Source organism: Hemiscyllium ocellatum, chromosome 12 (assembly GCF_020745735.1).
Source record: "Hemiscyllium ocellatum isolate sHemOce1 chromosome 12, sHemOce1.pat.X.cur, whole genome shotgun sequence".
NCBI classification, from domain to species: domain Eukaryota; kingdom Metazoa; phylum Chordata; class Chondrichthyes; order Orectolobiformes; family Hemiscylliidae; genus Hemiscyllium; species Hemiscyllium ocellatum.
The window spans coordinates 50,485,953-50,512,925 of record NC_083412.1 but is presented as its reverse complement, the minus strand read 5'-3'; the positions used below and the strand labels follow the sequence as shown (position 1 = coordinate 50,512,925).

At 39.7% G+C, this 26,973-nt stretch overlaps 1 protein-coding gene across 3 annotated transcripts in view; it reads right to left on the bottom strand.

The window, feature by feature from the left end:
• The window catches only part of epha6 (eph receptor A6), a 695,738-nt gene that overhangs the window by 543,526 nt on the left and 125,239 nt on the right, over window positions 1-26,973 (bottom strand). For all 3 annotated transcript variants that reach the window (XM_060833528.1, XM_060833529.1, XM_060833530.1), the window contains exon 3: window positions 7,702-8,365. In XM_060833528.1, coding sequence (XP_060689511.1) covers window positions 7,702-8,365 — 664 coding nt within the window. The remainder of the gene's footprint in view (window positions 1-7,701; window positions 8,366-26,973) is intronic.

Here is a 26,973-nt window from a genome sequence, read left to right as displayed (position 1 = left end):
TTTGAGTGAAATAAAAGAGTTCTAGTATCCAAACCTGAAAGATTAACAGAAAATTCAACATTGGTAGTCAATGCTTCAGACACTGCATCTGATTGGTTGAAATACAGTTATGCAGGTCAGAATTCTTTAGTGTCTCGAAGGATTAGATTCTTAATCCAAGCCAGAGTTTTTTTAAAATGGGAATTTAGCAATAGCAGAATTTGGAAAGATCTTTATGAATGATTTTAAATGTTTGCTTGATCACCAGATGCTGTTTTTCGGGTTTGGGGGGGGGTGTGGGGAAGAGAGAGAGAAAGAGAGAGAGAGAGAGAGAGAGAGAGAGAAGAGAAGAGAGAGAAGAGAAGAGAGAGAGAGAAAAGAGAAAAGAGAGAGAGAGAAAAGAGAGAGAGAGAAAAGAGAGAGAGAAAAAAAGAGAAAAAAAAGAGAGAGAGAGAAAAAAAGAGAGAAAAAAAAGAGAGAAAAAAAGAGAGAGAGAGAAAAGAGAGAGAGAGGGAGAGAGACACATTCAGCTCATGCATATAAATCCATTTCCCTATTCACTCGTCTTCCACCAGAAATATAGATCAGTGTTAATTCCTGGCCTTCTCTCCATTGTCTAATGAGCAGATTGACTGGTCAATCCCTCATCTCTCATGTCAAAAATATCATACAGATGTGAATTAAAACTGGAAACACAAATTTTTTGACATTAAGTCAGTTGCCTGGCTTTGATTGTTTTCAGATGAAAACATTAATACCTCTGCAGACAGCTTTGCTTATTCCATATGGGTCTCCCAAAAATTTCAACCTGTGGTCAAGTGACTGCCACTAAAATTGTCAGTAATACAGTCACAATTACTTATATAACCTTATGAAGTGCTTTGTCATACAGCCCACCGATACCACTATGAAAATTGCATCTAGTCAGCATTGAAGCGCTAAACCTGCAGATGGTTTTAGAACTTCACAGTGGAACACAAATTCCATGCCAGAAATAGACAGTAACCTAGGGCTTAAAAAAGTAAATCCAATTACTATCAGAGAAAGAAGTATTGGAGAAATTTCAAGAATTGAACTCCGCAAAATCCCAAGAACTTGACAGCCTACAAACATGAACACAGGACAAAAGTAGTGCACTCAGAACCTCAAGTCTGCTCTGCTATTCAGTAAGGTCACGGCTGATCTTATTTTAACCTCAACTCTACATTCCTGCATAGTCCGGACAGTCTTGTTTCCTTGGTAATCAAGAATCTACCTACCTCTGCCAAACACAAGTTAAAGAAATTCAGCATCCACTGCCTTTTGAAGGAGGGAATTCCAAAGACACTCAGCCCTCAAAAATGTTTTCCTCGCTCCACCTTAAATGTGTGACCCTGTAGTTTCAATTATGACCCTTGGTTCTAGACTCTCCCACAAGAGGAAATATTCTTCACACCTACACCTTAGGATTTGAAATGCAATAACTAGAGAGAAAGTGAATGCACTGGCTATAAATTTCCAAAATTCCTTAACTTGGGAATGGCCTCAGAGTGGGAAATATCAAGTGTATATTGGTTTTTAAGAAAGGAGGGAGAGAATAAACAAAATATTTGTTGGGAAAAGGCTGCAATTGATGAAGGAAGTCATCTAAATTCCAAAATGGCAGCAGAGCTGGACTCCTCAGCCAGAGCTCATTTGCTCCATCCATTTCTGTCCTTCATCTTCAATTTTTTTTATCCTTCTTTGTTCTTACCTCCTATCCTTGAGCCTCAAGTGAAGTCATTGTGGACTCCCAACCTTGAGGTGAATCCAGAACAGCCTTGTGGCCTTGGCAGCCTTGAGGCAAGATGCCGAAGTGGACTGGATTGGAAGGCTGTTATTCTGAACTTCTTATTTCTTTATTCTTCTAATTTCTTTCTATTATTTTGCACTTTTGTACCTGAAGTGGTGTGACTATCTGCAATGTTAGACATTTTATTTCTTTATTTTTCTATGTTTTTTTCCTAAGAATTTGTACTTAAAAATCTTTACCTAGATACCTTTGTACCTAAAATGGCAGCCTAAACGGTGACCTGTCAACTTTCACTGTGGTCTTGTGAGTACATGACAATAAAACTAATTCTGATTCTAACTCTGAACAATGCACTGAGTAAAGCACAGTGTGATTACAAGAACTCAATTCGGTTTGACTAAAAGGAAATCGTGTCTGACGAAATTAGAGTTGTTTGAGGATACAACAATTAGGCTCGATAAAATGGAACCAAAAGATGCAGCATGTCTGATGGATTTGCAAAAGGCATTCAAACAGATGGCCACACAAAAGGTTAACAGATAAGGTCTGCAATATTAGTTAATAATTAGTTGTTAGTTGGATAGACAACTGGTTGGTGAATTGTGGAGACTTCGGCATATAGTGAACAGTGGAGTGACACGAGGATTAATGCTGGGTCCACTATTTACAATTTAGAGAGAGTAAAGCATCTAAGTCTGTTGATGATATAAAGCTAGGAGGAAGCTGCAAAGATTTGGAGACAGGTTAACTAATTGTATCTGTCATTTTGTTTCCAGAGTGTTAGGTTATTCACTTTGTTCATAATAAAAAAAACATACTGTTCAGTATTGCTGTTGAAAGAGAAATGTGTATGGTCATTCGTGGAATGCAAATTCCCAGATGCAGCAAGCTGTTGGAAAAACAAATTGCATATTGGCCTTTATTGCAGATGATTGCTACAGGAATAAAGAAGTTTAGCTAAAATTGTGCAGTGTTTTGGTGAGACCACATCTGCAGGATTTTATGCAGTTTTCATCACCACTTTTACAAATGGATGTGTTAGTATAGGAGGCTCTGCAGCAACAATTCACTAGATTGGCCTCACAAGAGGGTGTTATCTGATGAAGATAGGCTGAGTAAACTAGGCCCATCTTCTCTGGAGTTTACAACAATAAGGTGATCCCAGTGAGACATACAAGATTGTAAAGGGGCTTTATAGGATAGACACTGGGAAGTTTTGGAATCATGCTTGAGAGGAAATTTAAGTTTCTAAAATCATGAGTGGTCTGAACAAAGTAGAAAAGAGAAACTTTGTTGATTGGATCACGAACAAAGTAACACTGCTCCTTTTGCCAATAACCTTAATTCACTGACATGAGGAAAAGTATCTTTACATAGCAAGGGGTTAGAATCTGGAATATGATACTTGAGTATGCAATGGGAACATTTAATCATGGCTGTCAAAAAGAGAATTGAATAATTATCTGGAGAAAAGAATGCAGCACTATAGTATAAAGGCAGGAGAGTGTTACTTGGCAAGATGTTTGTACTGAGACCTAACACATGCATGGCAGATTGAATGATTATTTTTCTGCGCTGCTACCATTCTATGCTTCTATCCCACACATTAATGCCTCAGTAATTTCATTAATCATGACCTGAGCATGCAAGAGAATATTTTGACAGTTACTTTGTGTTTGAATATATAACCATTGTTTTTTGTTATGAATTGGAGATGCCAGTGTTGGGCTGGGGTGTACAAAGTTAAAAATCACACAACACCAGGTTATAGTCCAACAGGTTTAATTGGAAGCACACTAGCTTTTGGAGCGTCGCTCCTTCATCAGGTGGTTGTGCCTTGTACAGGATGTTGTTTTGACAGTACGTTAATTTATCTTAAAAGTAAGCCAAGCATACAAATGGACAAAAATGAAAATCCATTCTCATATCTACTGAGATAGTAACCTATGAATACACGTTTTTGTGGAAGCCTCATGCTACCAGAGCGTGTTTACAGAAAGTATAGTTGATTATTTCAGTTCATAAATCAGAAGCACAGATGGATCTTCTATTACAAAATCAGTTAATCTTAGTTACTCTACAGTCAAGGTGGTGAAATAAATATTTAAAGCTCTACCATATTATAAAAATAAAATTCAATACAAATTTGATGACTACAGGTCTGAACCTCAAAGTACTATGCACAGTTTTAGCATTTAAACATATATTTTAAAAGAAGACTGCTCTAGAGTTTAATTGCATCTGTAGAAGTTTTCTGTGCAGGACCAATGTGATGCAACAGCTAAAGGTAGCATAGAACTTCAAAACAGACTGGACAGTGACCTCACAACTACAATCACAACAAGGAGCCTGCAATAATGTTCCAAGCTGTGGACACATTATGTTATTCCCTTTGAAGAACACAAAAGAATAGGGTTTAACCTTCAGTTTCAACTCTAAAGGGGTGTAATAGTGGGACTGAATACAATCATGTGCACCATCTTGGGTTCACATGTTAGCGGTGAAGGTCATAGCTGAAGAACTATCCCCTAATTAATCCCCTGTTGCAGGTTAAGCAAGACCTTCTCCCTTTGAGATCATCGTCAACCAATTAGAAGAGGAAATTAGGACAAAACTACCACCAACCTACACAAAACCAAGAAGTTCAAAAGTAAGCTGCACAACTGTCAATGCTACTGCTACAATTTGATAAGGGCTGTGATGCCAAATTATTTGCTGTTTGTTGGCAATTCAAAAGTAATTTGCAGATGTGTTTAAGTGTTTGTCCTCTTGGACTGACTTTTTATTTCTAATTTGTATGCATGTATTACGTTATTAATTGTTCTTGCATTTAGGAATTCATTACCTCAAACTTAGTCAACTCAAGGCAGACTAGTTAAATTGGCTTCTTTTAAAATAAAAGTTCATTCGGGTCTGGGAAAAAGGTATTTACAAGTGAAAGAATCCTTTTCAAATTAACCTTGTTACACCCAAATTAGGGGAGGTGGGTGTCCAAATAAGGGAAGCCAGTTTATGCCTCTTTAACTGGAGCTTAATGGTTTGGGATATCCTGTATGGAACTGCAACGAACTGGAGCACTGTGCCCAGGGCCCGATCACAACAATGTACAAGAGCTGCATTGATTCAGATGTTTGGAGCAAAAACACATGCCCATCAAAATATATTGTGGAACAGAATTACCTGCTTTATTGCATGTGCATGCAATATCCTTAATATTTGTGACTCAACCAATCAACAAAAAAAAAGTGATTCCTTGGCTAGTACAAATTTTATTGTGTAGTAACTTGCTTTGCCTTCTCATCTCACCTGCCTGTACGTTGCGGTTTTGACTGTCAAAATGTTTTCTTGATGCTTGTAAGATTGTCACATGCTATGCCTGACCAGTGAATGAACATAAGACCATAAGACATAGAAGTGGAAGCAAGACCATTCAGCCCATTGAGTTCACTCTGCCATTTAATCATGGCTGATGGGTATTTCGATTCCACTTACCCACACTAGAAACTTAGATCTCCCCATAACCTTCTAAGCTCTAATGAATACAATCCCAAGGTCCTCAGCTGATCATCATATGTTAGGCCTGATATTCCAGGGATCATCCATGTGAATCTCTGCTGGACATGCTCCGGTGCCAATATGTCCTTCCTGAGGTGTAGAACCCAAAATTGGACACAGTATTCTTATTGGGGCCTAACTAGAGCTTTATAAAATCTCAGAAACAACCCTCTTGAGATAAATGACAACCTTTAGGAATCCTGGACTAGTACTCTCAGATCCCTTTGTACTTTGGCTTTATGAATTTTTTCACTGTTTAAAAAATAGGCCATGCCTGTATTATTTTTTCCCAAAGTGCAAGACCTCGCACTTGCTCACATTGAATTTCATCAGCCATTTTCTGGAAAACTCTCCTTTACTATCTAATCTTTCTGCAGCCTCCCCACCTCCTCAGTATTACCTGCCTGCCTGTCTAACTTCATATCATCAGCGAACTTTGCCAGAATGCCCCCACCCCTTCATCTAGATCATAATAATATTAAGCGAACAACTGCAGTCACAACACTGAACCATGCAGGGCCCCACTTGTCACCAGCTGCCATCTGAAAAAGAACCTTTTATCCAAATTCACAGCCTTCCGTCAGACAGCCAATCCTTAATCCATGCCAGTAGCTCACCTCAAACACCATGGGCCCTCACCTTACTCAGCAGCCTCCAGTGAGGCACCTTATCAAAGGCCTTTTGGAAGTCTAGATAGACGACATCCACTGGGTTTTCCCGGTCCAACCTACTTGTTACCTCTTCCAAGAATTCTAAGAGGTTTGTCAGACACGATCGCCCGTTACTAAATCCACGGTGACTTGTTCTAATCTGACCCTGCACTTCCAAGAATTTAGAAATTTATCCTTAACAATGGATTCTAGAATTTTACATACAACTGAGGTTAGGCTAATCAGTCTATAATTTTCCTTCTTTTGTCTTGATCCTTTCTTGAACAAGGGGGTTACAACAGCAATTTTCCAATCATCTGGGACTTTCCCTGACTCCAGTGATGTTTGAAAGATCACAGTCAGCGCCTCCACTATTTCTTCAGCCACCTCTCTCGGAACTCGAGGATGTAGCCCATCTGGGCCAGGAGATTTATTGATTTTTAGACCTTTTAGCTTTTCTCGCACTTTCTTTTTATAATGGCTACCATTCTCAACTCTGCTCCTTTATTCAAGTCTTCCACAGTGAATACTGACACAAAGTATTTATTAAGTTCTTCAGTTATTTCTTTATCTCTCAGCACTAGCCTTCCAGCATAAATTTGGAGCAGCCCAATTTCTACTTTTACATCTTGTTTGTCTCTTATGTATTGAAGGAAACTTTTATTATCATTTTTAATATTACTGGCTAGCTTAACTTCATACTTGATCCTTTCCTTCCTTATTTCTCTCTTTGTTATCCTCTGTTTGTTTTTGTAGTCTTCCCAATCTTCTGATTTCCCAGTGCTCTTGGCCACTTCATAAACTTTTTTTTACTTTGATACATTTTCCGAATCCCTTCGTCACCCATGGCTGTCTAACCCCCTCCCTGGATAATCTTTCTTTTCTTTGGGATGAACCTCTGTACTGTGTCCTCAATTACACCCAGAAACCCCTGCCATTGTTGCTCTTCCCTGCTAGGCTCTGCTTCCAGTTGACAGCAGACAGACAAACCGTTTCCAGGTCTCTCTCAGTGCTTTGAAAACAGGTGTACATGACAAATACAGGAAGGTCACATCCATAACCACAAGTGTCTAAATCACAAAAAGCATCTGGGAAATGCATTTCAACCCTGATCATTCAGGAAATCATTGTGGTAGGCACTCAAGTTGAACATTTTTACTCAACAGGCTTGTTCCTTGGATGCTGCAACACATTTTCAGTTGAGAAGTTAATAACCGAATGTTGCATGTGGCAGGCTACAGAAAATTAACCAAAACATTGCTTCTTGTAATGCATTCATCTATTTACTGTTAATTGACAGAAAAATAATAATTAACCTTATGAACAGACAGCATATATTATGATAGCTTGACATTTAGCATCTACAAAAAATATTAAGTAGGTCAGTGACATTAATTAGAACAGTCTTATTTACTAATGAGATTGATAAAGGAAACTAGTTTTCAAATAGCTTCAGTTAAAAGCTTCAGAAGCTTTGGAAACTGTGACCCGTACACTTTGTGTTTCACTGCAGTGCTGTATTTCCCTTTAGGGTTGTCCCAAAGTAACAAAACTGGTTGGTTACAGGTTTTCTTCACTGCAAAATCCATGTCAGAACAAACGATTAGACTTGGTCTATTTCTATGTAACTATTTGATGCATTGGCCATTCCTTGTTCCCTCTTCCCATACTATTGTCAAAGCTCCTCGAACAGAGGATTTCCTTGCATCATCTCAAAAACTCTCAGAAGGTACTTCATTCACTTACCATGACAGGCTCCATTCACTTCCTCATAGCCAGTACTGCAGACACATCTTCCCAAAGGAACCAGCCAGTCTCCATCTGCACCACAGTAGAGTTTTGGTATGTCTTTCTCCTCTGCATTCTTTACACAGGACCCACGGACTTCCACAAGGGATGATGAATCAACTCTCGGGATTGTGTCAGGAAACATTGCCAAGTTGCGAAAAGTAAATGGGCACTTTTTGTAGTACACACGCACAGAGACAAGAGCAATACAAGCTCCAATATCCTGAAAGGCCAAATAAAATCCTTTTTTGCTTATCGGCCCAACCTCACGGATTTCAGTGTTCAGCTTAAGGATACGATCTCCTAGATCCATCTGAGTAAAGCTCTCATCAGCTGCAATTGTATCAATTTTAGTGTACTGATTTTGCTTGAATTTAACACCGTGAGACTCATTCGATTCCATGTAATATAGATTGAATGTCTCTTTGCAAGTCCCCAGAACCCAGGGAATGCTATTGCAATCCCTCAGGGTAAATTTCAGCTCAACGTACACTTTTTGAGCTGCCTCACGTGAAATCCAGTTAGTCCGCAGCCAGTTGTTTTGATTGGGTTCCATCACATTGCAAACCTGGTAGGTATGGATGGGTCGGTTGCGTTCATCCATTTCTGGGATAGCATCCCACTGCAAAACAAAAAAGCAAAGGCAAATGAGGAAATTGAGTAACTCTGGGTCTAGCTAAATTTGTGGTTCATGATCATAATCTAAGAATATTTACGAATTTGGAAACTGGATAATAAATATTTCATATTGCTAGCATAACAAAAATGATGTAATCCTTTAACTAGGTATGAAAATTGCACAATAATGAAAACAAGCTAGCAACCAGCATTCCTGAAGAAGGGTTCATGCCCAAAACGTCGATTCTCCTGCTCCTTGGATGCTGCCAGACCTGCTGCGCTTTTCCAGCAACACATTTTCAGCTCTGATCTCCAGCATCTGCGGTCTTCACTTTCTCCTAGCAACCAGCAGAGACTGGGCAATTAATGAATCCCACTGAAAAATCAAATGCCATGCCTCAGAATGTATGAATATTTCTGTCATACATTTTGTGTCATGCAACAATTTTGATTCAACACAAGATTTTCAATGGTGTCACTGACTTACAAAATGAGGGCAGTTGACCCAAAAACTGAATACATCTGTAAGTGTGATGGTGAACACCATTTAATATTTTGAAGAGTCATATTTGCTGTTCACTTTAAATAGGACAAAGCAACCAGCTGCATTAGTCCAATATCTAGAAATACTCAAGTTATAAGTATATTTTTTCACACAGGTACCAGTTGTGTGTGCCTTCTATTAGCTTAATTGTTAATTGATGAAAAGCATAATATGCATAAATCTATCAAACCTGGTTAGGAATTGACATAGAACATGTTCAGGTGAGGCCCCAGGTATATGCCTAAACAGATCCTTGCAAAACTGTTCTCCACAATGCTGGAGAAAGCTCAGTAGGGCTAACAGCACCTGTGCAAGGAGAAACAGAATTAATGTTTTAAGCCAGGTATGATACTTCAGATATGAATAACCATAGCAGACTTGAAATAATAATTGTTTCTCTTTCCACAAATGCTGCCAGACTTGAGGTTACTCCCACAATCTGTGTTGCAGATTCCCAATGTCCACAGTATTTTACTTTAAGCATTTTAAAACTGTCCTGGCAGCAATAGTATCAAGTACTATTCGGTAATTAAATCTTAGGTACATGAAAACAACCTAATCTGAAATAGCCACAGGATTGCCATTTCAAATTTATGACATATGTTCCTTTCATATTACAACAAATGAATTTCTTCACAATGGTGTACATCTGTTTAAAATTTGCAACCGATTTAAACATAGTGCTTGGTTAAAATGAGTGGGTTAATTGATTTGTGCTCGAGCTATTTGGTTAAATCTTAAATCTGATAAACTTAGGAACCCTACCCAAAACCAACATAGGTTTTGCTTAATCAATACCTGTTGGGAAAAGTAACACCATGTGCATAACCTCAGGCCCGCAGTGGATCTCACCTGCATCAGATCTGCAAGTAATTTGATCCACCATGGCCTTGGTGGGAAAAAAACACAGCCATATAATTCCCTAATGCCTAATGGTTAGGATTGTTCAAAAGCTCATTGGCAGGATTTAAGTGGGCCTTGGAGATTAAAATTTCAAATTTTTCTTTTCCCTGAAGCAGGGAACAACTATCATGAATGCTCAGTTGATATCCAAAACTGCCCTCAGCTATAACTAGTTCATGTATTTTGTAGATGTTTAAGCTTTCCTGCTATTAGGAGAAATATGGTCCTGTCAGAAGAATTTTCTCCTCCAGTTTAAGTATGTAATCTCACAACTTGTCAGACTTCTCATTAGGTCTGTTCAGAAAATAGAAGAGGATATAATTTTACATGATCTATCGGCTGATACTAAATATATTACAAATTTAAGTATCTTGCATTTTACATTCATTTCAACATCTGTCACCTCTTACTCTATTAATTGCCCTACTCTTCACTCAAATGGAATCCAGTATTGTGTAGCCTTCATTTTTTTTTCATCATCATGTTTGTCATGAAAGTTGCATTTGTCCAAATTCATCCTATACTTCATCTTCAATTCTTTCTAGCCCCTTATTCCTCAGGTAATAAAACCTCAATGTTTTTTAAGTACCAAGGATAGAGGTAATAAATGCTCTCCAATTACTATCACCAGCATTCACAAAATCCAGAATTTGGCAGCCTCACCATCATCCCTTGGTCCTACAAGCTCCAGCATGGCTTTCGATATTGTCCAAACCTTTTCCTTAACTCCTCACATGCTTTAAAAATCTGCCTACAGCCTTATTTCACATCACTTGGTCATGTTGACCATGCCATCCTCCTCTATCACCTCCCCACTGATATCCAATTGACTGGGATTGCTCACTCCCATCTGCATTCTGTCCATTGAATTGCAGCAGACAGATATTAAATTCTCATGCCCCTTTACCACTGGTTTTTACCGATCAGATCGATCTTTGGCTCGCTCTCCTATTTCTCACTCAATCTGCCCTGCAGTGACAGCAACCTAAAGCAGAGTTATAATTTATGCTGATAACACCCAATCATACCTCATCACCTCTTTCTCACGTTCCTCCGTTGTTGCTAAAATATAAAATTGCTCATCTGATATCTTGTACTAGATGAGCAGAAATTCCCTCCAGCTGAATTCTAGGAAGACAGAAGCTGTTGTTTTCAGTCCCCATATCAAATTTCATTTCCTGGTTACCCCCACACCATCCCACGACAAAGCAACAATCTTGCACCAAACTCACAATCCGGGTGTTGTACGTGACCCAAGGTGAACTTTCGATCACATTCATATTGTCACCAAGACTGTCTATTTCTATATTACAAACTTGATATTGTTTAAAGTCATAACTAGTAGAATGGTAAACTGTAGTTGTTATTGGAGGATAATGACTTTGGTTCAGGACATCACTGGAGTGGTTCAAGGTAGGAACGTAGACCAACTATGCTTCATCAACATCTTCTCTTCTACCATAAGATCAGAAGTGGGTGTATTCACTCATAACATAGGTTTGAGCACTACTCTCAAGTCATCTGTCACTGAAACAGTCTGTCACCGTACACATCCAGACCCAAACAACACCAAGCCACATAAATACAGTGGCTACAGATCAGATGCTGGCAATTCTGAAGTAACTTGCCTCTTGACTCTTGAAAGACTGACCACCATCTGCAATTAAGACAAGTCAGGAGCATAACAAAACACTCTCCACTTGCCTGGACAACTGCAGCTCCAGCACGTTCAAGAAGGTGAACATTACTATATAAAAAAAAATTCATGGGATATGGACATTGTTGACTAGGTCAACATTTATTACACAGGGGTCTACCACATTATTGTGGAGCTGGAGTCATATGTAGTCCTGACCATGTTAAGACAGTAGGTTCCTTCTCAAAAGGGCACGGAGGACAAAGCCGGTTTGATCTGCATCCCGACTACCACCTCCAACATTCACTTCCCTCACTCGCACCCCTTTCCACTACTGTTACACAGTGCACTAACTACAAGAGGCATTGCAGTAATGTACCAAGGTCCTTTCAGGTGATAGAGTTATCTGGTTGGATGATGTTGAAATACAGGGTTGGTAGATGCAAGGGAATATACCCACCCATAAGTACCCCCTCAACCCACACACTGTCCCAACTTGGAAGTCAAATGCTGTTGCTTCAGTGGTCACAAAATAGCCTGGATATTTTTCCAAGCACCACAGTGAAATCTCCAGCCATGGCCGCAGTGCTGAAAAAGGCAGCAAAAAAGCAATGGCAAAGAAACCCAAGATCCACAAAGTTGAATGTCTGCAGGCAAAGGCCAAGGCAAAATGAGCAAGGACCAAGAAAACAGCAGCCTAATATAATAAATACAAGGAGTGCCTAATTAAAAAACCTGAACCGAAAAGCCAGCTCAGAACCACCACATCTCTCAGAACAGAGCTGAACTCGCATTGAAATGAACTCTGTTCTGTGGCCCATTTCATTCAGTGTTGTGAGGTCAAAGCCCTGAAACTTCCTCTCCAAATGGCACTGCAGATCTACTTCCAAAAAGCTGACTGGAGTAGTCAAAGACGGTGACTCACTACCACCTTCTCAAGGAAAACTAGGGATGGAGAATAAATACTGGCCCCACCAGTAATTACTACATTGTGTAGCTGAATTTAAAAATGCTAAATACTGCCAACACTGAATTCTGTTTGAATTTAACATTTGCTAAATTCTGTTTTTTGAAGGACTACCGCTTGGAGGCAACGCAAAGGCATGCAGTAAGTGATGCCACATTACTGCCAAAGAAGCACATAACTGCCTTCAACCAGAAGGATAAGATTTTTGAAACAGCCTTCAGGTATTCACCAGAACTGCAACAGTCATCTGCCAGAACCTGGGCCTGGCTGAGCCCTCTGTGCTGTCAGCATGCTTCTTTGACGCCACCCCCACATTCCAATGGAGTCTAATTTCAGTCCACAGATACCTCCTCATTCTTGCCAAACACGAGGAGCTGCCCAGTCACATTACTCCATGACTGGCTGTACTATCACACCCTTTGCCCTGCTCCTGGATTCTCAGTCCCATGGTCACCTGGACATTCTTTAGAAGGACTTCTACACAAGCATATAGCCCGAGATATTATCTTACAATGAATATAATGATGTCACTCACACGTGCATCAGTTTATTCTGGCCTTGGGTCATCAATGGGCCTATTGTGCAGGTGGCCATTTTGATGGCCGACTTTGCCTTCATGCCAGCTACTGTTTACAAAATCCTCACGTTTGCTGTCTAGTAGATTCAGTGTGAAACGGTAATGCTGACAAGCAAACAAGCATTACGACTTCAATCTCAACAACTGAAGATTCCTTCAAACAATCAAAAAACTATATTTGGAGGCTCTGGAAGCACACATGTATATGGCAATGATGATGACGTTCATGAGGATGTTTCTAGTCATAGAATGCATTGTGTTTTAGAATTTAAGAATAGTACTGGCTATTCATTATAACAGGATCATGTTTAAAAGTTCTAGCATAATAGAAACTCACCTTTAAAGATTGCTTTGTAAAGGTCTGCATGGAGAGTTAGGCATTGGTTCTATGGTGCTGGAAAGTTTAGGAGTTTGTTTCTATCCTGTGAAAATACAGCCAGAGGCAACTTTTTGACACGCAGCTGTCATTCCAACATTTGCCAGTGACATAAAGTGAACTCCGTTTGAGTGCACAGTAATTATGCCACCTAGCCATGACATTAACAAGAAATGCAACCTTAAACAACTGAGGTTGTCCTGATCATAGCATATTTGCTGATGTTAGACTCATTTAGGTTTTAATTATATCTAATTTTGAATTTTTTTTAAAAAGATACTCTAGCTGGTCTCCCACATTCTATCTCCATAAACTTATCAAAGCCGACTTCCCATCTTATAACTTCCATCAAGTCACATTCAAACATCATCCCTGTTTATCAAATAGAGGGTAATTTTAAATTGCTAATTTTTGCGTTTAAATTCTCTAAAGCCTCATTATCTCCTTGAACCCCACAATTTTTGATTACTTACAATCATTTATTTCTGATCTCTAGAGCATTTCTGTTTCAATTACTCTACTATCAATGGTCAAGGAGAAAGTAAGGACTACAGATACTGGAGATCAGAGTTGAGAATGTGGTGCTGGAAAGATACAGCAGGTCAGGCAGCATCTAAGGAGCAGAAGAATCGATGTTTCGAGCATAAGCCCTTCTTCAGGAACATGATGAAGAGCTTATGCCCAAAACTTTGAATCTCTTGATCCTTGGATGCTGCCTGTCCACTGTGCTTTCTCAGCACCACACTTCTGACTTTGATAAGATTGTGGCAACTTTAACTTCATCACCACCTACAATACATAAGCCAGGAGCATGATGGAATTCTCCTCACTTGCCTAGATGAGTGTAGCTTCAACAAAACTCACCAAACCTGACACCATCCAGGAAAAAGTAACCTGCGCAATTGACAACACATCCACAAACATCCACTCCCTCCACCACCGATGCTCAGTAGCAGCAGTGTGCAGTATCTGCAAGATGCACTTCAGACATTCATGAAGTCTCGTCAGACAACACCTTTCAAACCCACTTCTACTACCATCAAAAAAACCAATAAAGGCAGCAGGTACATGTTGACACAACCACCTGCAAAGTTCCTATTCAAGCCACTCACCATCCTGACTTGGAAGTATATCACCGTTGCTTCACTGTTACTGGGTCAAAATCCTGGAACTCTTTCCCCAATGGCATTGTGGAACTTCTTATGGCACACAAACTGCAGTGGCTCAAGACAGCATTTTACTGCCACTTTCTCAAGGGCAATAAGAACAGGCAATAAGTGCTGGGTCAGTCAGCAATACACACATCCCATGAGTGAATTAAAAAAAAAGAGCTCTTGCTCTAGTCATCTATCATACATTATTGCCCAATCCTCTAATTTCATACTAATGCTGTTTACTTTCTATCAACACCAATTGAGTAATATATGGCCTAAAATGTTGCCAAACAAAAATCACCACTTTGCTTCAGGAAAAATTCAAAATTGATGCTTTTAAAAATGTTTTTTCTTTTCATATCGGGATTGAAACAAGGTCAGCTTGGAATGTTGAGGTAAGCAAACATAGAAATTGCAGGGTTACTGGTCATAGTCTATCCTGGACTCACAGTAGAGGGTGGTGTTGGGGTAGGTGTCCAGTCCACTTGGAGAATTGCAAACATCATAGCCATTTTTATGAAAGGTAGCAAGGACAATTGCAGTAAGCACAGAGCATGCATTTGATTTTAGAGGTAGGGAAGCTACTAGAAACAACCTTTCAAGATAGAATTAATAGTCACGTGAAAAAAGGGGGTTGATTCGGAAGGGTCAGCATGGATTTTCCAAGTGGGAATTAGTGTTTCACTAAGTTGCTGAAGCTTTTTGAAGAGGTAACAAAAGCTCAATGGGAATAACACTGTTGATGTAATTTACATGGCTTTCCAAAAGGCACCTGATTATAATGTCTCACACAGACTTGTGGGAAGTTAAAGGTCATGATATAAAAGGAGCAGTGGCAATGTGGATTCAAAATTGGACGAGTGATAGGAAACAAAGAATAATGGTCAATGGATCTTTTTCAGGCTGGAGGAAGGTTTGTAATGGAGTTCCCCAGTGGTTAGAATGGGAATTCTTACTTTTCCTGATAGATATTAATGACCTGAATCTTGGTACGCAGGGTACAATTTCAAAGTTTGCAGTGGACACGATACTTGAAAGATTATAACCAAAACAGAAGCTGCTGGAAAAGCTCACCATGTCTGCCAGCATCTATGAAGAGAAATGAGAGTTAATGTTTCAGGTTTGGTGATTGTTCCTCTGACCCTTTGGGTCAGACCAGAGCTTTTTTAATCAACTTCCGTTTTTGTTTCTGATTTACAGCATCCCGCAGTTCTTTCAGTTTTTATTTGGAAGATTATAAGCTGTGAGGAGGAGTGTGGAACTTCATTTGGACAGTCTAGTTGGAGGAGCAGGCAGATAGATGGTAGACAAGGTTCAATGCAGAGAGGTTGAGGTGACGCACTTTTGTGGGAAGAACATTGAAATAATAGCATAAAATGGTGGTATAATTCTAAAAGGGGCGTCAGAGTGAGAGACCCGAGTGTATATGTGCACAGATCATTGAAGGTGACAGGTAGGAGCATAGAGTGCAAGCAGGGAAGAAATGTTGAATTTGTACAGGATACTTATGATTTCAGCTGGAATATTGTGTACAGTTCTGGCATCATATAATAGGAAAGATTGAATTGTTTGGAGAAACTGCAGACACGACTTACAAGAATGGCTCTAGAAATGAGAAACATCAGTTGAGGATGTTGCGGCTGTTCATCTTGGGCAGAAGGCGTTGAGGGCAGATTTGATAGAAGATTTTAAAATCGCGTGTAGGCTTATTGAGTAGATAAGGAGAGATGATTTGAGCTTGTAAGCAGAAAATAATGAGAAGATAGATTTATAACGATGTGTAGAAGTAAGGGTGATAGGAGGAAAACCATCACCCTAAGTGTGGTGGCAGTAGGTTTACTTAGGCATTCAAGCATGTATGGGATGATTGAGAAAGAAATATTTTGTAAGGATATGAAGACAATGCAGGAGATTGGAACTAGGTAATGATGTAGTATTTGAATTTCAATTTTAAAAAATTGAGTTAAGAGTCTAATGATGACCATCAACCATTGTTGATTTTTGGAAAAACCCAACTTGTTCACTAATGTCCTTCAGGGAAACCACTATCTTTACCTACTCTGGCCTACATATGACTTCAGACCACAGCAACATGGTTGACTCTTAATTGCCCTCTGTGATGAGCAATAATGCTGGTCTAGCCAGCAATACCCTCATCCCATCAATGAATTAAAACAATGGTTTATTAGCTGTCTATTAAGTAAAGTTTGAAGTTTTATTTGCTGCAATTTTGTCAAACAATTGCTTTTATCAGTCACTGGAAAATTAATGACTTAAGTTGTTGGTCTCTACAAAGGTTGCAATGACTTACAACCACCTTTTTGTTGAGAAATAACAATTCCTCTGGCATTGCTATATCATCAAACTGCTTCTCTAATATTCAGTGCCAGATGAGAAATTTCCACCAATTAAAAATTGGGAAGAATGAAATCAATATCTGCAGTCATTGCCACAAAAACCTGACTAGCAGCTGACCCAACCCTCTCCCTGGCAACTGCCTACACCCTTGACAGTGAGACAAACATAATCCATGCCTGCCCTGATTGTATGATTTGCCATGATTATTCCAGAGCAAGACCTTGGCAGACTTTTTAAACCAAGTGTTTCTCTACCATATGCTCAATGAAAGTCTGTAATAACTGCATCCAAGATTCAGGGTGGCTGTTTGAAAGCATCACAACACCATGATTTGGCCAAGTGTTTCTCATGTGAGATTCATGGCAGCCAACCACACAAAGTAAACATCAACTTTTCTCATGCAATTTTCAGCACATTAGATATGTGACCTACTTGTTCAGCCCCTATTTCCTGAAATCACATGACAAAGGATACCAAAGTGTTTGCTGCTGCAGCCAGGATTTTAAACATTCATGTCAATGGTGTCATAGTTAAATCCGAGCTGCGTATCACTTCAGACACTGCACCTCCCAAACTGTCATCTTCACACTGCAGCACTCCATACTTATTCCAAAAGGTACTGGCCTAGAAAAATAAGCTCATTCCCTGTTTTGTGAACAGTGGCCTTGGGGTATGGGCAGATCCGGTGGGAGGAGAAGAGGGCCATCCTTTTCCTGCTGACCAGTAAAGGAGGCCACAGCACCAGACTTGGTCATTCAGGACTAAGACAACGGGCAGTGTCAATGCCATATCCAAGGTGAAAGGGAATGTGCAGTATTGCAGGAAGAAAGTGAGTGGTTATGCATTCCGCAAGAGTAAGCATCACCAACTTCTCCCTGGTGCCTCATCTTCACAGGACCACCATCCCCTCTTCACTGTCACTGCACACATCTCTCATCAACACTTGGATCACAACTCTCAAGGGTGCATACATCACATCCATGGTGACTCTCACCCACCTCACATTCCTAATTTCTCCCAAACATCCATTTGATTGATGTATATGCAATTGATTGCCATGTAAGCAGCTGCCATAGGTTGAGATACTGATGTAATATTATACTGTGCAATATGCCTACTACCTTGATTGTATAATGTTCTTAAACATATCAAGATCTTTGCCTCTTGCTGCGTTACAAAGCAACGCATGCCACAGAAGTTGACAGCTTCCAAGTGTGACATGAGTCACACAAGAAAGGAAGCTGAGGGCAGTTAGATGCACCCGATGTAGATGCACGAAATGCAGGCTGCCATTTCAGCAGAAACGTGCACCTCATTAGTGTCGCTGCACTCTGACCAAAGGACTGAGGTGGTGCAAGAGTCAGTCTGAAAGCAACCATGTCGCGGTAAAGTTGATAGTTTGGTAGTGTCTGCTTGAGAAACCAGAGGAGGATGGAGTTCATGAAGCATGCAGGGAAATGGTGGCAAAGATAAATTAGCCTGAGGGTCTGGGAAGAGCAGACGGGGAGGAGCTGCCACCAGGTAACTTTCTGACTTCCACATTGGCAATCGCTGTTTAAAGGGGGTGGGGGAAGAATTGGGAGCTGCGTAGAAATGAAGGAGTTTAGTTAACAATGAGTTGCAAAAGCATGGAACTAAGGCAATTGCTGCTCATTAGAATGATTCAAACCTCACTATTTAAACCCCAGAGGTAAAACAAAAATCAATGTTTTGTCAGTGAAAAACACATTTGACAATTTTCGCCACATTTACTGACATTGCTCAAGGTAGTGGCAAATTATGTCACAGTTGTGGTTTGCTATTCAACATTCACTTCCACATAGAATTATGGAATCCCTACAGTGCAAACAGAAGTCATTCATCCCATTAAATCTGCACCAACATAATGAAGAGCATTCTCCCCTAGATCCACCCCATCCTGTAACCTTTCATTTACCATGGCTAACATATCATGATGTCTGCCTCCAAATAAATCTATAGGATTATAATCTGGTGTTGTGTGATTGAGAAACCAGAGGAGGATGGTGTTCATGAAGGAGCTGCCACCAGGTAACAGTTCTGACTTCCACATTGGCAATCGCTGTTTAAAGAGGCGGGGGGGAAAATTGCATTGCGAGCTGCGTAGAAATGAAGGAGTTTAGCTAATAATGAGATGCAAAAGCATGGAAATAAGGTAGCCAAACCTGCACGTCCCTGAACACTACAGGGCAATTCAGCATGGTTAATCCACCAAACTTGTACATCTTTACATAGTGGTAGGGAAACCACAGCACCTGGAGGAAACATATGCAGACATAGGGGGAATGTCTGTGTGGAGTTTACACAGTCACCCAAGGCTGGGAATCAAACCCAGGTCCCCAGCACTATAAGGCAGCACTGCTAACTAATACACAGAATGCAATAAATTGAAATAGACTGCTTCTCAAGTTTTATGATTTGGAGATGCTGGTGTTGGATTGGGGTATACAAAGTTAACATTGAAAACTAGCTTTCGGAGTGCTTCCAAATAAACTTGTCGGACTATAACCTGCTGTTGTGTGATTTTTAACTCTGAAGTTTTATGCATCATAAAATGCCTTTTAATATTTCCACATTTAATATCATATCTTATTGATGATGATGAAGTTTTCGAAATGCTTTGCTGCTACAGTTGCTACATTTTAGTTCCCTTAAAAAAACCTCCATTTAAAAACAAAATTTAAAACAAAAATAGGAAAACAAAACTATTTAAAAACAAAATCACTAAGTTATTTGCTTTCATTTATAATTCCCTTTGAATTTAGACTTCAGTATTTTTTAAACACAAAGTTTAACTGTGATACAAAGGCTGGAATATATTAAGATTAAAATACAAGCATCTCAATGTAAAAATGGCTTATGCTTCAAATTCAGAGGTAATAATATGGTTTGATTTCTAGTCAGCCTATAATTAGAAAGCACAATGATAGGATAGAAGGAAAAGCTAGAAAAATTATTTTCTTTGGAACAGGTGGCTGAGAAGATATTTGATTGAGGAATATGAAATTCAGTAAAGTACAGATAGAGTGAAGAATAAGGAACACTTTCTATTTCCAGTAGGAATAATTGATGAAAGGACTAGATGGGAATTGAGTGTTTTTCCCCACCCACAATGTGGTAGTAGCAGACCCAAAGTGCACTTTAAAAGTATTCAGATATATACTTAAAATGCTATCATCTCAAAAGATTGCGACTAAGCTTAGTGGGTGGCACGGTGGCACAGCAGTTAGCATTGCTGCCTCACAGTGTCAGAGACCCGGGTTCAATTCCCACCTCAGGCAATTGACTGTGTGGAGTTTGCACGTTCTCCCCGTGTCTGCGTCGGTTTCCTCCGGGTGCTCCGGTTTCCTCCCACAGTCCAAAGATGTGCAGGCCAGGTGAATGGGTCATGCTAAATTGCCCATAGTGTTAGGTAAGGGATAAATGGAGGGGTATGGTTGGGTTGCGCTTCGGCGGGTCAGTGTGGACTTGTTGGGCTGAAGGGCCTGTTTCCACACTGTAAGTAATCTAATCTAATCTAAAAAAAAAGCTCTGAAGGCCTAAGTTTTCACTTGCGAGATAGACAAGTTCAGAACTCAGGCTATCATCTTGGAAGAAATAACATGAAAGCACATTTTCATTCAGGGTGTGGGGGTGGTGCAGGACATGGATAAGAAATTGTGGAGTGGATGGCAGGTGTACAATGAAAATTCACTCACTTCTGCAGACAGAGATCAGACGTGACCACCAGGGCTGCTGAGTGTCAAGGGGGCTGTCAAAATAGCAATCTCAGTTTTCTGATTTTGCCCCATTTATGGCATTAACATGTTCCCACTTCACATGCCTCCATGTGCTCATGGTCACCTATTCTACTCTCTATGCTAACTTAGAGTGAACTTCTGCCTTCTGCTGTCAACTCTGCCCTTACACCCTCTATGTCAACTCATCCAGTATCCATAATGAGCAGATATCAGGAGCCAGGCTGATATGAAACAAAGATCTAAGCACGTTTTATAGTATTCATTAAGGAAAAAAAAACACACCCATTCATGGAAACTCATTCAAAATTTTAAAATCTGTCAAGTACTTAATCATAAAAGCTAGCTTGTTAAATAATCTCAAGGTGGAAATCAAACTGTGGACATCCAACCCTCAAACTGGGATAATTTTAGATTGCATAAAGAAGCCAATAGTTCAAAATGATATAACAACAGTCCTTGAGATAACAAACAGCTAATGCACCTACTAAAATAGATTTTTTCCAATTCTGACTATCATTTTTTGAAGGATTGGAAACTTGCGTAGAAGCATCAAGCTGTGAAGTTATATACTTCATCACCTTTTAGAAGCATGTACATATCCTAAGACTCCAAAATGATGGGGCAAGTGTTACAGCCAAGTTCAAGGTTCAGGTGAGAAAAGCCCCACTCCTTTACCCTAGAAGGAATAACTGCAATTAGCAAAAGAGGTGGAACTTTTGGATTCAAGTCCCACCCGCCTTTTAAAGGTTCCAGAAATCTCCAAGACAATGAAAATCCAGACCCATAATGGAGTGTGGACAGGTTCAATCTTGGCTGGCACAATGTAATGGGCTGAATGAACTCCTTGATGCTGCAGATGTTCCCTGTTTCGAGAATAAGAAAAGTAACATGTAATCCTTTTTTGATTTCCTGACATTATTCTTAGCCAAAATTAATCTACTCTTAAATATTTTAAAATAGTTAAAAGCACTGATTACTACTGTTATGAACCTTATTAGCTATCTGTCCAGATGTCTCAATATCTTTGCTTCACTGCCACATTCCCCATAGATTTTTTTCTCTCTAGTGAACTGAATGTATTAATCCAACAACCACACAAAGTAACGTAACAGAAGATATATTAAAAAATGTCAAGATGTGACAATTTCAAAAAGTCATTCAAGCTTAAGAAATTCATTCATATGGAAAGGCAAATTATGATTCAAAATCTTTAACATGCAATATCTACTGTTCATTGGATTAGAGCCTGTGTTTACTAACCTACTATTCAGATTTATACAGGTGTCATGGTGCAGAAGGCAGCCATTCGCCCCACTGTGCTCACAGCAGCTTTTCAAAGTGCATCATTGCGTTATAATGTTCTGCATGTGCTCCATACTGCTGGATACAATAGTTATACAGATCATCCAATGCCTCAACTGAACCTGCTTCCACCACATCTTTGGATAGTGCATTCCGTACCCTAACTACTTACTGTGCATGGGAAAAGGTAAGTCTCTCATCACCCTTGCTTCTTTTGCACATCATAAATCTATGTCTTCATATTTTTGTTACTTTTATGAGTGAGGACAGTTCCTCCTGGCCCATTCTATCCAGCCCACTCATGATTTTGGAAAATGTCTATCAAATCTCCTCTCACCATTCTTTCCAGGAGAAAGATTCCAAATTTTTCAATACATCCTCATCGCGGAAGTATTGCCCATATTGCATACAGTACCCTAGCTGTGGTCTAGTAAGTGACATGAGTTCTTCATCACCTCCTGGTTCTTGTACTTTATGCCCCTAATAATAAAGCTGAGAATGCAATGTTTTATTAGCTGCTCTGATCACCTGTCCTGCCATCTTCAATGACTTGTGGACATATACATTCAGGCTCTTCTGCTCCGCGCTCCCTTTAGAAGAGTACCCCTTACTTTCCCTGATCTTCTAATGCTTTTCCTCCCAAATCCTACAATCACTCCACCAACTTGTCAATGCCCTTTTGGAATTCCATACCATCCTTCTCTCAGTTTACAATTCTTCCAAGTTTAGTGTTGTCAGCAAATTTTGAAACTGCATCCTGTACACCAAGATCCAGATCAAAACTATATACAAGGAAAAGCAAGGGTCCCAAAACTGACGCCTAGGAAACTCAACTACAAACTGTCCTCCATCCAGAAAACTGCCCATTGACCATTAATCTGATTCCTATTACTGTTATTTTTGTAGCTAGATTGTGTCATGATCTAGAAATCCATATATACCATCACAGGTACCCTCATAGAGTCTTTGTCATTGCTTCAAAACACTTGATTATGTTAAACATTTAGAAATTCACACCAACTCATCCTATTGGCCCAAATTTTTCATATGACTATCTTGAATAATTGTTTGTAGAAGCTTCCCCAAAGTTAAACCGACTGGTCAGTAATTTCTGGAACTATCCTTATTTCCCCTCAAACAAGGCTGGAACAATGCTCCAGTCTTCTGCCACTTCCCCAAAGTCCAGGGAAAACTGAAAGGTTACTAACATTTCTAACCTCAGTTCTCTCCATTGTGCAGTTACAGTTTTTCCAACCAATTTCTTGTTTTAGCCAACCCTGTCTAGCTTTGTTCTTTGTCAGAACTGTTCTAATAAAGCTCCAGAGTTCTGACCAAGTTTGGAGGAAGAGTCACTGAACTCAAAAAGTTATCTGTTTCTCCTTCCACAGATGCTGCCAGACCTACCGAGTTTCTCCAGCATTTTGTTTTTGTAACAGACAACACTTAACAAGAACTGTTTATTATAAGTAAGTACTTTCTAACCTAAGTAAGGAACTATGAATTATCAAACATATAGCTATACTAGTTAAGCACAACTAGTTAGAACACATACAGACAAACAAAAGACAAATTGACTGTAGTGTGATATTGGGGTGGGAGGTTTGACGTGAACCAGGAAACCCATTGAAATGATCCCTTTTGGCTTGACTGGACTTCATCCTTCAAGCTTTTATCTCAAGGTTCCTTCAGTTTCTCACAGGACAATCGATCCACTAACTGCAAGGTCTTTTGGGTTCAAGAAAAGAGCTTACAGCAAGTTGTGGGAGAAAATAACTGGCTGTGTGTGTATATACACATACACACACACCCACCCACCCCAACCATTAACCCTTCCAGTGAATCAGAGTTTTTGAAAAGCTGATGATTGCTGAAATCCATGACTGAATACAATAGCATAAACCAAACAGATATTTTATTGAAATTATCATGCTTAATTTTCTTGGTTATTGCATGGCAGTCAACACCATCCATGTCTTCTCAGTTACAGAAACATTCCATGTGCAAATGCCGCAAAACCTGGATTATATTCAGGCTTAGGCTGACAAGTGGCAACGTAACATTTGGGCCACAGAATTGCCAGGCAATGACCACCTCCAACAAGAAAGAATCTAAACATCATCCCTTGCCATTCAGCGACCTCACCATCACTGAATCCCCTCTATCAGCCTCCTTGGTCTTATCATTAAACAGAAATTAAACTATCCATTTAAATACTGTGGCTGCAAAATCAGGTCAGAAGCTAGGTATCCTGTACTGAGTAACTCTGCTCTTACTCATCATAGACAAGGTACAAGTTAGGAGCAGAACTGAATATCCCCATTCGTCTGGATGAAAGGAGCTTGATTAAAAAGCTTGCCAACACCCAAGACAAGACAGCCTGCTTTATCAATACCTCATCAATCACATTAAATATTCATTCTATTGACCAGAAATGCAGTGTGAATAATGGGTCATCATCAGTACCAGGGCTGGTGCACAGCAGCTTATTGGTCCTGGTGCAAGCTTAATAACAGAAACTTATAGTGGGAAATTGTGGTATCCAGAAGTTAGGTCAAAGTTGACATTACCCCCCCAATATCTGGCTAACTTTTTATAAATGACAAAGAGATGGAGTTATCCTGGACTGCTTTGCTTATTCCATGCTCATGATTTTGTATGTCCTTCTCCTCGAATTTAGACTTTAACCAATCACCCAGATCAGATGTGAAAGAACTCAATGTTACCAAGCAGTCATGATATAATCAGCTTATATATGGACTTAGCTGAAGATCAGACCTCCCCCCCCCACCAATCTTCACATCTCATGAGGAGACAGAGCAGTCGTATGTAGATAATAGGCAGGTTAAATGCGAATTAGGCCCCAATCATTTACGAAAAGGAGGCTAGGCCAAAATGGGACCATTAGAGAAAATATTTTCATTATTTCAGCTCATTTTTCCATAGTGCCAGTTCTATCAGTAAGCTACTGCATCTTGAGGTCGAATCATTTTCAATTCTCGTTTTCCCTACTTTTTCTACTTTTCCTGACACTGTGCAGGATGGATTATGTCTGCTCACTGAACATTTTTACGTTGGCCCCAATCTTTGGTTGTGACCTTCTGTATGGTCTGTGTAACCTGTTAAGTAGCATCAAAATTTGGCTTCAGAAATATACGTTCAACAGAATGCTGAATAATGCTCCTGCCCAATTTTTCTCTCTCTACTGAGGCCAACTGTAGCATAGTTGTGCCAGCTGAAACCAGTTCACTCAATACATAGGAATCAAGCAGGGAAACATTAATTTCCTGCATGATTCAGTATCAGACACTTTTTATCTAAGTTACTTGACATGGGTGTCACTGGGCCAGCATTTACCTCTCATCCTTATGTGATGATGCCGACATTTTAAAAAAAGGTTATTTTGTCCTGGGTTTTTTTTTAAGAAAAGTTGTAACTTCAGATGTTGAACTGACTATAAGAGATGGTATTAGCCAACAATTTATGAGTCCTTTAGGTATTTTTTTTTAAAACAGTTGTACCAGTGGAAGAGGATTCTCACAGACCAGGCTTTCTATGTTTTTTTTTAACTCTATCAGTCAGAAGCTGTTTGGGGTACCAGAAGGGTTGCAAGCTTCAGTAAAGGATTACTAACTGCTGCATTCTCTGAAATCTCTTTTATTGTCGTTTTCTCCTGGAATAGAATGTAAGAATCGGTGTCTGAAGTTGCCTCTTTGTCAAGGGGTGTGTTTATGGGATGTTACTATATTAGAACAGTTAATTAGTAATAGGTACTGCATGTCTGATTCAGTTAAATTTTCCAATATTCAAGTTAATCTAAATTCTCTTTGTATTTTAACTACAATGTTTAAATAAATTGTGTTCTGCTTAACATCAAGTAGTTTGACCAGTCACAACACATCTGGAACATGCACTTCACATCTACTTTTAAAATAACAAAAAGTTAAGGTCTAAAGTATTTTGAGGGGGTCTGATCTGGTCCATAACACCTACCTGCCTTGAGAAGGTGGACCACTATAGCTCATTGAGCGTAAGTTGGCCCACAATTGCCACTGGGGAGTGAGTTCCAGAATCTTGACCCAGTGGCATTAAAGCAATGATGATATATTGCTAAGTCAGGATGGTATGTGGCTTGGAAGGGAATTTGCAGGTGATGGCATTCCCATGTGTCTGCTGCCCTTATCCTTCTACATGATGGTAGAAAAGAGTTTGGAAGGTACTGACTAATGACCCTTGATTTTTTTGCAATACATCTTGTAGATGGTAAATACTTTCGTTAAGAAGTGTCAGTGACGGGAGGAAGTGAATGTTTGTGGATGTGATGTCAGTCAAGTGGACTGCTTTGCACTGGATGGTGTCAAACGCAAGTGTCGTTGGAGCTGCATTCATCCAGGTCAGTGAGGATTATGACACTGCTGACTTGTGTCTTGTGGATAGAGGAAAGGCTTTAGGGAATCAAAGAAGTGAATTACTTGCTGATGACTTCCTAGCCTTTGACCTGCCACAGCATTTACATGACTAAAATAGAATGAAGAACTGTGGATGCTGTAAACTTTGAACAAAAACAAATTGGAGAGATTCAGCTGATCTGGCAGCATGTGTGGAGAGAAAACAGGTAACATTGAGTCCAATGACCTTTCTTCAGAACTTCTATAGCTAATCCAGTTCAGTTTCTGATTAATAGTAATCCCTAACATGTTAATACTGGAGAATTCAATGATGATAATGCCATTGAGTATCAAGGGGTGATAGCTAGCTTTTTTGTCGGGGGTAGTTATGGTCTGGCCCTTGTGTGGTGTGAATGTTCTTTGCTGCTTCCCAGCCCAAGCTGGAAATTGTTCAGGAATTGTACCAGCATCTGAGGAGCCCAAATTGGACCAAACATTGTTCACAAACGATTGCAGATCCCCACTCCTGTCGCCTCAAACCTTATTGCACAGAATCCAAAAGATTATTAAAGTGTAAATAATGTTTGGATTGAAACTTTGAAAATGCACTTAATGCTGAACATTTTCAGGCCATTTCAATGGCTCACAGCAA